Here is a 15,481-nt window from a genome sequence, read left to right on the forward strand (position 1 = left end):
AAAAAGTGACTATTAAAAAAACAAAACAAAATTTTTTACTTTTTGCTATAATAAATATCCAAAAAAAATGTCTTCATCAGTTTAGGCCAATATGTATTCTTCTACATATTTTTGGTAAAAAAATTGCAATAAGCATATATTGATTGGTTTGAGCAAAAGTTATAGCGTCTACAAAATAGGGGATAGATTTATGGCATTTTTATTATTTATTATTCTTTATACTAGTAATGGCAGCGATCTGTGATTTTTAGCGGGACTGTGACATTGCGGCGGACAGATCAGACACTTTTGACACTTTTTTGGGACCATTGACATTTATACAGCGATCAGAGCTAAAAATAGCCACTGAATAATGTATAAATGTCACTGGCAGGGAAGGGGTTAACACTTGGGGGTGATCAAGGGGTTAAGTGTTCCCTAGGAAGGTGTTTCTAACTGTGGGGGGAATGTACTGACTGGAGGAAGAGAGAGATCGCTGTTCCTGATCACTAGGATCAGCAAACCTCTCTCTACTCCCCTGTCAGAACGGGGATCTGTCTGTTTACATACACAGATCCTCGTTATGGCTCTCTGTGGAGCGAACGCGGGTAGCCGGCGGAAATCATGGCTCCCCGGCCACATGCATCAGCCGCAGGGTCGCGCTTCGGGTGCGCTTGCTCCCCCTATAGCTCTTAAAGCGGCCGCCGTACAGCTAAGGCGATTCACGCAGGGGAGCCAACCTGCTGCTGTATAATGACGGCGGCTGGTCGGCAAGTAGTTAATAAATACATATAAAACAAAAGCAGATGAAAAAGGTGAAAAACATAGCAACAAATTATGAAACAGATGATACATTTCTCTATTGGGTAATAAGAAAGCGCCAAACCTCAAAACGCTTTAAAAATGCTGTACAGAAATTATCAAAAATGCACATACAAACACGAAACAAAATGCCTGAAAAAACACTCTAAAACCCTCAGGTGTGAATGCAGCCTTACTACACATTGTGGTGCACTACAACACAGGTGCAGTGGAATGCCATTTCAAAATTAATGGCATTAAAAGCACACCAATGATCATAGCACACATCAATGCAATGCATAGATTTGAATCCAGCCCTAATCCTAGGCAAACACACTTTTTGCTGATTGTTAATAATCACATAGTACAGGGCGACATAGCTCTTCTGGCCGCAGTGTGTGCAGCGCTGTGGTGGCTTATTGGACGGCAGTGATGTGGCCAGCTTGTCATGGCTTACACATCAGTTTATCTGGTAGAAAAGCTCAGGCTGCAGAGGAAAGATGTCATTTTCAGCAGTAGCAGTTAAGCTGAATACACCTGTGTGTCGACACATCAGCTTGCACTCCAGCAGGATTGCATGGCCTAGGATGACAACACTGTAGGCAGGTGCAGTCTGAACTCCCCACTGCAAGTGGCGTTTGACCGAAGCGGCAATGCAGAAGGGGAAGGGAAGTTGTGAGGAATTTGGATCCTCTTTGACTTCCTGTGATCACAAGGATCCATCTTGGGTGAGGCAAAGTCTATTTACGACTCTGGCTCCTGGGTTTGGCACACTTTATGTGAGTGGCTAGTGTTAAAACAGGTTCTCCATCTGGGAGGGATGGCGCTTAGAGGTAGGGAAAGATTCCAGAGGAGTGGGGACAGTGCAGGGTTTACATTTACCTCTCTTCAGGAAGCCTCCCCTTTGGGTGTAGACTGACTAGGCCACATTCCACTCCTTGTGGCAGATGCTGTCGGCATCTTTCAAGTCAGCAGACCTCTATGTAAGTCTTACAGTTCGTAAGTGGCTCTGGACAGCCGTTCCTACCTGCAGAGCTAGAATTATTGTGATGGACCTTTCAACAATATATTGCTATTGCCTTGGACTCTGTGGGGGGGAAATTTACTAAAACTTGAGCCTGCAAAATCTGGTACAGCTCTGCACAGAAATCAGCTTCCAGGTTTTATTATCAAAGCTTGATTGAACAAGCTGAAGTTATAAACTGATTGAGTATCATGTATAGCTACAGCAGATATGCGTGCTCCAGTTTTAGTAAATCTTCCCCTGAGTGTTTACTGCCCACCACACCACCATGCTGCACCTTGCTCACACTTAGCGGCAGTTGGCAGGATATGCCCCTCTTTGCAGCTGGTGCAGAAGGAGGAGCGGGGACCATGATGACACCATTAGCACCGGCTTAGGTCTTAGTGCCTACGTTTAATGGGTCAAACATCTCTCTATCAGAGTGCGAGGAGAGATTGTAGAGTGCTGCTTGCCTGTATCAGGTTCTCACCCAGCTGATCATGGAGCTGGCAATAACTCCTTGGAGCAGGGGTCTCAAACTGGCGGCCCTCCAGCTGATGCGGAACTACAAGTCCCATCATGCCTCTGCCTATGGGAGTCGTGCTTGTAACTGTCAGCCTTGCAATGCCTCATGAGAATTGTAGTTCTGCAACAGCTGGAGGGCCACCAGTTTGAGACCCCTGCCTTAGAAGATGACTCTCGCCAAGCGGTGATGGTGTTACTGGAAGATTCCCGGGCCAGCCTAGAACAGATTGTGATGCGCTTAGAGGGCCTGTTTGAGGAAAACATAACAGTCCTGGAAATGAGATGTAGGTTCTTTGTCCAGCAGGAGGATGACAGCAGGAGGATGAAACTTGCAATAGCCCAAAATCTGTGGAAATGCCTACAGAACAAGGTTGTGCACAGCTGTGCCGATGTAATCGCCTCAGATAAGCGTCTTAAATTAGTTACTGCGGGATCAATTTGTGAAGGCTGGCCTTGAGAGATGAAGGCTGGCCATGTTAAGGGAGCCGTGCAAGAACAAATAAAGTCTCAACCCTCCCTCACTGTCAACGACACAGTAGTGGATGCAGCTGCACGGTTGCAGGAGAATGCTGAAGCAACCGTGGTCGTGACAAAAACATATGAACCATTACATGTAACGGAAGAGGCCTTGGCACCGCCTCACCAATCGGCGATGCAGACCACCAATAGGGAATTAACCCAGAACATGGCATCCATGAGGCAAGAGATGTGATGTACACATTCAAGCAAAATGTGGCCCACCTCTCCAAGGGCAAGAATCCGCTTCTGAGGGAACCGGATGAAGACCGGAAATGCTGGTGGTGTGGATGCTTTGGGCATCTAGCCAGAAACTGTGGTCAGTCCAAAAACAAGACAACCCAGTGGCCACCATTAAATTAGAGGCTCCCAGGGATGACCCTCTGGGAAAAGCAACACAAGGTTCCAAAAGGCCACAGGCTATGGTTGCCCCAAGTCCAGTCGTTAACATCTACTAAATGACCAGGTGATTCCGTGTTTGTTTGACACTGGGTCCAAAGTTACCATCATGGAGTATAAGTTCTACACCCAATGGTCCTGGACTCAGAACCAGTTGGACCTTTCCCGGCTGTCCCTGAAGGTCACCAATAACCTGTCCATCATGGTGGAAGGAGTTACCTGGGTGTGGATTTAGATACATGACTAGGTAGTGAAGTGGGTCGTGGTCATGGTGACCCCCACAATCAGGAAGGTGTGCATGGGGCTGTGGCCTGCGAGCTGTTTGGCTCAATGTGATCTGGGCCTTCAAGGCCTACCAGTGAGCAGATAGACAGCAGACAGAACAGGCGGGAATAGCCCCCAAACAAAAGCTACTCCTGACACCTCTCCAAGAGGTTGTCTGGTCCCAACCTGTTGTGATCCCCAAGAAGCTGCAAGGGACCATGGTGATGGTAGAGCCAAAGACCTTGGGGTTTCCTGGGTGAGTGGTTGGCAGCCTGCACCTTCCACAGAGAGAAGGTGCTAGTCCAGCTCATCAACTTGGGAACCTCCTCAGTCCCACTCCCAAATCACACCACCATCACAGACCTCTACACGGTACCCAGTCACTGCATCTCTGGGGCCCAGACAGGGGTGGAAGCTGTTTGTGCCCTGTGCGGCATGGCTGCCCTGGACAACGAACAATACAGCCAGTTACTAGAACAACTGGCCATTCCCTTCAAGGACTGCCCTCTGCCTCAACAACATGTTCTCCATCAACTACTAGAGAAACATTAACTGGTCTTTGCGACTAGTCCTGAGGACTAAAGCTGCACTGAGACAATTGACCACCCAATTCACATGGGGAATGCTCCACCCATCCAGAACTGCTACCGCCATATTCCCCAGGCCCTTTGCCAGGAGGTCAAGGACTTGATCCATAAAATGCTGCAGAGCAGGGCGAATCGAGACAGTCACAGCCGGTGGGCCGTCCCTGTCATTTTAGTATTAAAAAAAGACGGTAGCTGGTTTTGCATGGAATATCTTAACTTGAATGCCTGTACCCACCAGGATGCCTACCCTTGCCCAGAGGAGTCACTTGTGGCGCTGGGCCAGGCCTGATACTTCTATACACTTGAGCTAGCAAGCAGTTACTGGCAAGTCTCAGTGAGGGAACAGGACCAAGAGAAAACTGTCTTTATCTGGGATTGTTTGAGTTCAGTCATATGCCCCTTGGGCAGAACAATGTTCCCTAGTACCTTCCAACATTTGACCGGGTGTTCACCCATGTGGTCCAATACAGGCTAAAATTTAAACAAGTGCCAGCCTGATACGTCAGAGAATCCAATATCTGGGGAGAGGTTTTGGAGGCTGGGGGAGTCTCCCAAACCCGACCAAGGTCAAGGCAGTACAGGAGTAACTGCCCCCCAGGACAGTCACTGAGCTACACTCTTTCCTGGTATTGGTGGGCTATTACTGGCTGTTCATCAAATTCACGTAGGTCACTGCCCCTCTTACCCAGCTGTTAAGCAGATAACCTATGATAGGGGGATCCCTCGATCCAGTCACAGTTGCATGTCATGCAACAGCAAGCCTTTGACGCTCTGAAACAAAACCTGAAGTCTGCACACCTCTTGGCCTACGCCAATTACTCAAAATCGTTCTGAGTGTACACAGATGGGAGTTTAAAGGGCCTGAGGGCTGTCCTGGCCCAAGAGCAGAATGCATGCGAAAGAGTAATCACGTACGCAAGTCGCAATCTAAGGCCCACAGGGTGAAACCCCCTTTAAACTGGAATTATTAGCTCTGCTGTGGGCCATCAAGGAAACGTTTGTGGAGTACATTGAATGACAGCTCCACCGCAATCTGCTGAGACCATGCGTCCTTAGTGGGGACTGTTCCGCCAAACCTGCCGCAGACAGGAGGGATGATGGTCCTAAGGGTATACCACCAATCCAGGAAGTCCCTTTTTAATGTTGCTTGCCTCCCATTGAACCTGGGCCTCTGACCCTATGTGATCCTGAGGAGGAGAGTATCACCGCAGCTATGGACAGTCTCGAGGTACCAATCCCTAAGGCTGCCAGTTCTGCTGATTATCATGACTCTCCCAAGGGTGCAGCCTCCAGCTTGGGTGAAGGGGATGTAGCTGGCCCAGAGGCCTTGGGGCCACGGTCAGGAAATGACAGTACTGAAGGTGATCCCGAAGAGGATAGTGAGGTTTGCCTCCAAATGCAAGCCAACTGTGGTCAGCTACCTGCACAGCACTCTGGTTATGTTGTTATTTACTGTATTGAGATGCCAAGGACAGCATCTGTCAAAGAGAAGGGGCGTGTAAGCAGGTGTGGTCTGTACTCCCCACTGCAGGTGGTGCTCGACAGCGGCAATGCAGATGGGGAAGGAAGTTGTGAGGAACTTGGTTCCTTTATGACTTCCTGTGGTCACAAGGAGGTAGCTGTCCGATTGGATGCTGACACCCATGGGGGTTATTTACGAAAGGCAAATCCACTTTGCACTGCAAGTGCACTTGGAAGTGCAGTCGCTCTAAATCTAAGGGGTAGATCTGAAATGAGTGGAAGCTCTGTTGATTTTATCATCCAATCATGTGCAAGCTAAAATGCTGTTTTTTACTTTCCTTGCATGTCCCCCTCGGATCTACAGCGACTTTACTTCCAAGTGCACTTTCAGTGCACTTTCAAGTGCACTTGCAGTGCAAAGTGGATTTTCCTTTAGTAAATAACCCTCCATGTGTCTTCAATGACCGTCTTGAGTCAAGCAGAGTCTATTTAGGATTCTGACTCCTGGGTTTGGCGTGCTTTTTTTGAGAGGCTAGCAGTGGCGGCTGGTGCTCTAAATTTTTTTGGGGGTGCAAACAAACTGAAAAATTCTGAAAAATACTTTAAAAAAAGCAGCCACTGTGCCATAAAATGCAGCCACTGTGCCCATCATATGCAGCCACTGTGCCCATCAAATACAGCCACTGTGCCCATCATATGCAGCCACTGTGCCCATCAAATGCAGCCACTGTGCCAATCATATGCAGCCACTTTGCCATCAAATACAGCCCCTGTGCCCATCATATGCGGCCACTGTGCCCAGAAAATACAGCCGCTGTGCCCATCATATGCAGCCACCGTGCCCACCACATACAGCCACATGCCCATCAAATACAGCCACTGTGCCCATCATATGTAGCCACTGAGCCCATCAAATACAGCCACTGTACCCATCATATGCAGCCACTGAGCCCACCAAATAAAGCCACTGTGCCCATCATATGCAGCCAGGCACGTCCCTCAGCTGTCACTTTAACCAACCCCCCCTCGGCTGGTCCGGCGGCACTTACCACTCGTGTGGCCGGGCTCTGCTCCTCTCCTGGAGTGATGGGGCTCGCCTCCTCTTCTTCTACAGTGGCAGGAAGTGGTAACTCCTGTGTCCGCTCAGCTCCTCAGGCTTCCTCCGTGGCACCGTGTCTCCTCTTCCGCCAAAGCGTTAGGCATCCAATAGGATCGCCTAATGCTTTGGCCATTCAGGAGACAGGTCTCACTGACCTGCCTCCTGATTGGCAGGGAGGAACGTTATTTAATTCGCTATGTCACATAACAGGGTGGGACCGGGACGCAGTGCTCTGCGCCCCGAGCCCACCCTATTTTGAAGCCTATTAGAGCCTCTGGCTCTAATCACATGCTTCAAAATACATGCCCGCCTATCCCTGCTATAGTATTTCATGTGTCCGGCTTCCTGAAAGGGACCGGGCACATGAATAGGGAGGGCGGCGGAGGTGTCGGGGGGGGCGGCGCCCATGCGCCCACAATACACGGGCTGCCATTGGTGGCTAGTATAGGGACAGGTTCCCTGTCTGGCAGGGACAGTACTTAGAGGTAGGAAAAGGTTCCAGAGGAGTAGGGACAGTGCAGGGCCTACATTTACCTCTCTTCAGGAAGCTTCCCCTGTGGGTGTGGACTGGCCAGGTCGTATTCCGCTCCTCTTGACAGACGCCGTTAGTATCTTTCAAGTCTACAAACTGCTGTTACAGTTCAAAAGTAGCTCCGGACGGCCGATCCTACCCAACAGGCCTATTTGGATTGTGTTGGACCTTTCAACAATATATTGCTATTGCCTAACTCAAACTCTGTGCATTTACTGCCCGCCACACCACGCTGTACTCTCCTCACATTGATATGCATCCATAAACTAAAAGAAAGGCCGCATTGTCGCCCTAGGACAGGAAGTGTAAAGGATCACTGGGTGCAGATAGAAGAAAAATAATTTTGTATAAAACCATGACATCCACTAGACCTAACAGGAGGTAAACTATAATGCCTCTATTTTTTAATTTAGGGTTTACTTACATTTTGAAAACCTCCAGCTAATTGGTGCAAACAGTCCCATTAATATTCAGTTGGTTGTATTTTGACATACTGTATGTATATATGTCAAAATAAATAATTAAACATTTTACTGTTTTAACAGAGTGCCAGTGTATACAACAATTTTGTTCTATGCTTCAAAACTGTTAACCCTAATTCTAAGAATTACACTGAGATTCTTTGCACAGATATCAAAAAGACTGAGGTGTAAATTCCTGTCAGCAAGCCAAGAAAGCCACAACTTAGATAACAGAAGTTACTTGTAGCACCACTTCTCCGCTCATCCCTGCTGTGGCTGCAGCATGTGGAAGAATAAGACACTCATCCTGGGTCTTCTATATAAAACAGAACCAGGAAAGTAAAAATAAAGTCAGAAGTGCTTATGTGCATGCTTGTTCCAGGTCAGTGATATTACTAAATAAAAGGGTTTGGACGACAGCAAGATAATTAGCATTTTTAGTAGATTAATCAGGCAATTCTTTTTACCTAGAATGTTGGGATCCTTATTTAGTTTATGGAATTGGCTTTAAAACTTCTAAATTGTGCCATGTATGGACAGTCTTGTTGAGGTCAGAACTATACAGGAGAATTACAGTCACGTGGTATAGCATATGTGTGTACCTGTATGGATAATGTTACAGAATTTGAATGTTAAGAACTCCAAAATCAGGCAAGAAAGCAAAAAGACAAGCCTGTAACTTAAATACACCTTTGCCTTTCTATTTCAGAGATGATTGCTGGTAAAGATTGCCATTGGTAGTCTTCTAATACTGAGCAGATCAGACCCCATTGGATTACGGTAAGGATAGGTTCATGGCAACAAACACAGGTTCCATATAGTAGAACTAAAGTCTACAATACTTACCTCCTCTATAACTATTTAACATCCACTAGATCCCTCTTCGGCACCATATTCTTTTAGATGGTGGTGTTCGGCCATCTTGATTGACCTGCGAGCAGGCGGGTAAATTTATTTTATTGCCAAAATGAAATCGAATGCCTCTTCTGAAAGAAATAGCCTGCCTGCTCATAAGCTTTTCATATTTGACTTCAGCTTTTACAGCTTGCTGAACCAGTGCATATGCTATGCTAAATGCAAAGACAAAGACCAATCTATTATGTAGTTATAAATGTTTATTTTTTAATGAATTTATTACAAAATATAAAAACTAAGAAAGTGCTTTACTGTAGTGTAGGTTCAACCAATGTGTTTGATTTTTCTTTAAAAAAACAAAAAAAGCTTCATATTACAGCTTGTCTTAGAACAGTGAATGGACTACAAAGTGACATTACAAATGAACCACATAAATATGAATACAGTATTTAGATAAACACACCATTGACACTACTACAGTTATATATCAGACAGTGACATACGCTGAAGACATCTAATATTAGCATACCAGTGTTAAAGCTACCATGAGGAAACATCATCTTGTGAAACATTTGTTCTCATAAAAGTGTCTGCTAATTGTTCTCAAATATATGTGAGAACTAGAACTCTTCTAGAAAGTTCATTTATTAAAAGACCACCCATCTCACACATAAACCACATAAACATAAGTCCTTTTTTATCAGTATCTGCACCTAGCATTTTAAATATTTTATATTTACATGTCCAAATCTTGGCATATTATATGAATGAACCCTTCAGGGTTCCCATTAAAGATGTTTTCCTAGTTGTTTCAACTGGGGAAAGGAGGAGCCTTTGGGTTGATGCAGAATGTGGAGTTATTATGTTACAGGTAATGTAGAACCTTGGAATGATCCAGGATGCTAGTTAGGGAGGAGGAAGTCCAGTTGTTACCCTTGCAAACCATCTAATAAAGTGGATTGGATATTTTTACAGTACATTATTATTTTAATGTATATAATATAATTTCAAAGACATTTTAAACATAGGACTCTTTAGCATACTGTATCTGATCATAGATCTCAAAGATAGGTTGACTACATCGCCGACTTATACATTCATGTCTGTTTCTGTGACAGGACTCTGACTTGGTCCTGACAAGGTCTGATTTTGTTCTGTGAGACTGGTAGCTTGGTTGTGTTAACCCACCAGAGTTTGGCAATTGCTTGTCACTGAATGAGCTAGGTTCGTGATGAGCGCTACAAGACTGTACTGAAGCGTCACTTGCTGATGGAGGTGTAGAACAGGTATTGTTTGGCACACTGGCTCTCATGGTGTGAACCGTCATGCTCTTATGAGAGGATGTATTTTTATTGATAGCTTCTTCATAGGATGGGGGTTTACCAGGGTTTTTTTGGTCTACCATTCGGAAAACCTCATCAACAGATATTCTTCGTGTGGATGGTGGTCTTAGTTTTACCACTTGTGGCTGATGGAAAGCAGTGTCCCGCGTACCTTCTAACTCTTGTTGACTTTTATTAGGGAGACTCCTGATTAACTCATTTTTTGGCATTTCTCCATTGTTACCATCAGGACCCCAGCTCTGTGTCTTGGTTACCAGTCTTTTGTGGTTTACATAACAGAAGGAATTTGAATGTTTTTTTATTTCTTTACTAGCTTTGATAGTGTCGTTTAAATCTTTATTTTTCATACAGAATGATTTGTGCCTCACCAAGTCATTTTTCTTAGGGCTTCGAGGAGATACCACTGGAGAGCTGGTGAAAACGGAGCAGTCTGAATAAGAGCTGTCAATAGAACAGTTGGAGGATGCAGCTGATAAAAGTTGGTCTGTAGTATCTGAAGTATAGGTGGTATTAATCTTTAGACCTTTTGGCATATTCTTCCTATATAAAGCTCTATCACAATATTTTTCATGAATATGAGTGGACAGTTCCACATCACTAAATCTTTGTTTTCTAACTGCAACATCATCATGACTTCTTGTGAGCTTCTTCCCTGCTATTGTTATGTCATTCTGGGAGGGAAAAATGTATGGTTCTGAACATCTTCGGTCCATACTGCCAGCTTCACATTTAATCTGGTCTAAAGTAGAATCCAAAAGATTTAGAACTCCTTCTTCTGTGAACTTTTCACCAATATCCCTGTTTAGGCCCCACTGCTCATTGTGGTGTCTTGTTAGTGCACTGGCATGGCAGTCATGATCTGGATCAGTGCTGTCATAGGCAGAGTCATTCTGATGAGATGAAAGTTCTGAAAAAGACAAAATATAAGAGAGTTTAAATTAAATACAAAAATATTTACATTTTCATATACAAATACAAAGTTGCTAGTAAAAGAGTGAAAGTTGTACTTAGACGGTATGTTGAACCTAATTAAGTGAATTCATAATATGAAATATAATTCCTGTTTTATACAAAGTGTGGATTGTATATGAATACAGAGAGATTGCTAAAAAGTATTTTAGATGTTGCCGGCACTAACATTTACTCTTAAAGCGGAGTTCCACCCGTTTTTTTTAGTTTATTAAAAGTCAGCAGCTACAAAAAGTGTAGCTGCTGACTTTTAATAAACAGACACTCACCTGTCCCGTGGTCCAGCGATGCAGCCGCCCGGAGCCTCGCTCCTCTCCCCCTTCATAGCAACTGTAGACATCCGGCCATGACAGCTTATGCTTCGCGGCCGGGCAAGCAGTGCGCATGCGTGAGTCGCGCTGCGTTCTGCTATTGGCCAGGCAAACTTCTGGGACCTGTGACGTATCCCAGAAGATTTCAGGGAGGGAGGGGCCGCCTAGGGGGAGAGGAGGAGTCGCCTAGGTGGCCAAGACACGGAAGGAGGAAGTGGGACAGGAGAAGTCCCTCTAAAAAGAAGATAACCACCCCCCCCCAAAGAATGACATGCTGAACGTGGCATGTAAGGGGGCGAGGAGTGCTTAAAGCGGAAGTTACACTTTTGGGTGGAACTCCGCTTTAACTGATTATATGACTGTATTTACCCTGCAGTAAATCTGAATATATAAGTAAAAAGCATTGGTTGTATACAGAAGAATTGCTAGGGCAGGTATTTAACTAGTGAATTACACATGATCAGGTACTGACTAAATCTTGGGAATTACTAAAATCCAACCAGAGAACTTGTGTACATTAAATGTGTCAATTACAGGCCAAGTTGGCTATTTTTTGGCTTGGTTTAAGCTATTAATACTTTTATTAACATAATAGAAGCAGTGCTAGATAGAACAAAATCAGCATAGCTGGTACCTCACAGTTCTTAGGATATACTCTTGCACAATTTCTAAGGAAGCTTAATTTCAGAATATATTCTGTGTCCTGCATAATGTAAGCTATAAATTACTAAGGGCCATTGTCTTGCTTACCTGTAGTATCAATATTTTCTAAGGAATCCTCTTCAGAAGAACAAAGTAATTGTGATATGTGGTCCCCAAATATTCCCAAGCAATTATTTATGAAGAACTCAACTAGTGTTGTAACCTGTTAAAATTAAAGCACACAGAAGTACAAATGTGTTAGTTTAATTCATAGGACCAGCATATAAAGGCTGAAAAACAAAAATTGAGCAAAAGTGGATCCGTTGTAAAGAAAAAACAGACAAAAGGGGTAAATCTGAAATGTCCCTGCCTTATTTGTTTTGCCTGTCATATAATTGCTTTATACTGCTTTTCATTACAGCATCATTATCACTGTAGAATTCATTTTCCTAATCTGTTTTTAAAACATGAACCAGATTTTAAATTAGTAGGAACAATTTTTCACCTGATTTTAACAAAAAAGTTGCCTCTCTAAGCATAATTAATTTTTTTTCAATTTATGTAAGTTACATCAGATATCAACACTGCTGATAAAATTAAATGGGAGCAGTGCAGGTTATTCAATTAGATTTTTTTTCATATAAATAATTAAAAAAAACTCTTCTCAAAAGATATTAGAATGGCCCACCAGGAAGACTATGTGAGAACCTGAGGCCTGGAGGGCTGGAATACCTTTGGTTGCATACTTGGTGGTTACTTAACATAGGTTTGTAAAAAATGATCCACTCAGAAAAGCACCACCCTGGTATTGATATGATAGGCTCTCTACAGTATGGTAGATTACCACTCCCAAGTTTGATCTGACTAGTTAAGTGGTTTTCACATTCTATTGGAATATTGAAGCAGCAATGTAATCTCCATTCTTATGGTTAAATGAAACAACTACTCCATCAAAGCATGGGAACTGGACCAAAGGAATGTACCATGATCCAGTAATACAAAGGAGAATCTCAATGGAATTTTTTTAAGAAAATGCCCCATGGGAGTCAAGTAAGTAGCATATCCTTCCTCTCACATTACTTGAAATTCATCCTTTTAAGAATCCCACTCTTAGAACCATGCCTACCTAGTGCTGAAGCTCAAATGGGCTGGTATAAACATTCCATTGTGCCTCCATGTTAATGGCCCTTTGGCCAAAATAGCTGGAGTGCTGAGATGGTGCCTCTTTGAAAGTTATTGTCAATAATAGAGTGACAAAACAGTTTAGGCTCAATGATTTAGACCACAAAGGAAACAGATTAGCTTTACTATAATCATGAGAATGTTCCTATTAACATGCATGTATTTGTGTTTATTATTTCTATTTTAACAAAAGGCATTGAAAATGGTTTACCTTTTCATTTAACTCTTTCTGAGTTTCTAGGGCAAGATCCTGATCAACCTGTGATACAAGCATGTTTGGAGCAATGCAAACAGCCAAATTTCTGGAATCCATCTTGTTAATATCTGAAGCATTGTTAATGTGATGAAGAACACACATCAAATGTTGTAATAAGATGAGGTTTGGTTTTGGCAGTTTGTCTGCAACACTGAAGGGAAAAACACAGAAAGGGATGAGAATTTTTGCAATCTCAGTTGAAATCATTTGAAAACTTTAACAGGCACAGAAACAGAGACTTCCTTCTGAAAGAGGAACTAGACTTCTTTTTTTCTCTATAAAAAAGTCCCATTCAGAAATACCCTACAGACAGAGCATTTAGGCCTGGTCACTAAAGTAGGGAACAAAATACATCTTTGTGCTACTAAACCACAAAGAGATGAAGAGTTTTCCAAAACTTAAGTTTGGATCTTAACGCACAATATATTAAATGAGTTGTTCCTGGTGCTGTTTTGTCCAGTCACAATCATTCACACAGCATAGCCAATGATAATGATAAAGCTATGCTGACATTTTAAGGTTAGAAACACTTTACTATGTCTATTACTAAGCTATTACTAAGACTTTGGCTGAAACGTGCTAATATTCCTCTGTATTTTTTGGCTGTCCCAGATCGCTTATCGTTTACAAAGTATTGTGAAGGACTGTTATCGGACTCCAGCTCTCTCTTCAAATTAGAACCACATTACATTTACTTTCTAAATAATTCCCAATGATTTCAAATGTAACATTAAGTACACAACATATGCAGAACCATGTTATGTTATTTTTTCTTAAATTTCTAGGTCAGATCTACACACATCACATCACAGAGTTTATCTTTTACATTTATATTCACTATTAGCCGTACAAGATACAGAATCAAGTTGATAGAACATAGAATTTACGAGGCAATGTGAAATAACAAGATATATAAAACCTTGAGGGCGTAGGCCAGTCACATGTATCTCTCTCTGATCAGGTAATCTCATAACAGTGGGTGCCTAGAACACATGGCGGCTTAATGTTCTCCTGCCACAATAATGATTTAACAGGTTGGAATACCTTGTCTGAATGCTATGGCTTACCTTGAGATAAGATGGTACCCTCCACTGGTACTTTGCTAGAGGATGGGGTCTGCATATCTGGCTTCTCATTAAAACCAGCGCAGGACTTTTGGCATGTCTATTAGCCAGCAGATACATAAATAAGCAGATGACTGTGCATATTTACTATGGAGAGGGAAGCAACTGCTAAACATTCCTGGTGCTGACTTATCAAGGGGAAATAATTAGGAATTTTCCATCAGGAATAATTGCTAATTCCCTAAGGATTTCTTGGCACACAAGCGAAACATTATAGCCCAATGTATCTGAAATTGTCCAGATCACATGACTGTAACTGAAGTTAAAATACAGGCCCTGCGCATATTTATATATTTCCTTTTTGTGTTTTAAATTTATGTTAATATTGTACACATTTCCATGTCTATGTTGAGTTAATTACTAAAAAATATACAATGTCAATAAATACTTAATTTATAATTAATTTATGCTTACCATTGCATCTGCTTAATTCTTCCTTCTAAGGTTGGCTGTTCCATAGCATACATCCATTCATTGTAAAGTTCTGATGATAGCAGCTGGTGAGGAATACCACGCAGGAAGTCCTGTTAGCAGGAAAATATTGTATTTAGTATAGGCATTAAAAGAGCCTTATTTACTAAATAAATATACAGTATCTCATACAAGTGAGTACATCCCTCACATTTTTGTAAATATTTTTTTATATCTTTTCATGTGACAACACTGAAGAAATGACACTTTGCTACAATGTAAAGTAGTGAGTGTACAGCTTGTATAACAGTGTAAATTTGCTGTCCCCTCAAAATAACTCAACACACAGCCATTCATGTCTAAACCTCTGGCAACAAAAATGAGTACACCCCTAAGTGAAAATGTCAGAATTGGGCACAATTAGCATTTTTCCTCCTGTGTCATGTGACACGTTAGTGTTACAAGGTCTCAGGTGTGAATGGGGAGCAGGTCTGTTAAATTTTATATTATCGTTCTCACTCTCTCATACTGATCAATGGAAGTTCAACATGGCACCTCATGGCAAAGAATTCTCTGAGGATCTGAAAAAAAATGTTGCTCTACATAAAGATGGCCTAGGCTATAAGAAGATTGCCAAGACCCTGAAACAGAGCTGCATCACAGTGGCCAAGACCATATAACGGTTTAACAGGACAAGTTCCACTCAGAACAGGCCTCGCCATGCTCAACCAAAGAAGTTGAGTGCATGTGTTCAGCATCAT

At 42.9% G+C, this 15,481-nt stretch overlaps 1 protein-coding gene across 2 annotated transcripts in view; it reads right to left on the reverse strand.

Annotated features, from left to right (window-relative positions):
- Positions 1 to 8,724: 8,724 nt before the first annotated feature.
- Positions 8,725 to 15,481, reverse strand: part of TAGAP (T cell activation RhoGTPase activating protein) — a 170,923-nt gene continuing 164,166 nt past the window's right edge. For both annotated transcript variants that reach the window (XM_073627406.1, XM_073627407.1), the window contains 4 exons: positions 14,724 to 14,833; positions 13,141 to 13,336; positions 11,856 to 11,970; positions 8,725 to 10,732 (listed from right to left, as the gene is read on the reverse strand). In XM_073627406.1, coding sequence (XP_073483507.1) covers positions 9,501 to 10,732; positions 11,856 to 11,970; positions 13,141 to 13,336; positions 14,724 to 14,833 — 1,653 coding nt within the window. In that variant the 3' untranslated portion in view covers positions 8,725 to 9,500. The remainder of the gene's footprint in view (positions 10,733 to 11,855; positions 11,971 to 13,140; positions 13,337 to 14,723; positions 14,834 to 15,481) is intronic.

The sequence above is a fragment of the Aquarana catesbeiana genome, linkage group LG04, assembly GCF_042186555.1.
Source record: "Aquarana catesbeiana isolate 2022-GZ linkage group LG04, ASM4218655v1, whole genome shotgun sequence".
Lineage (NCBI taxonomy): Eukaryota > Metazoa > Chordata > Amphibia > Anura > Ranidae > Aquarana > Aquarana catesbeiana.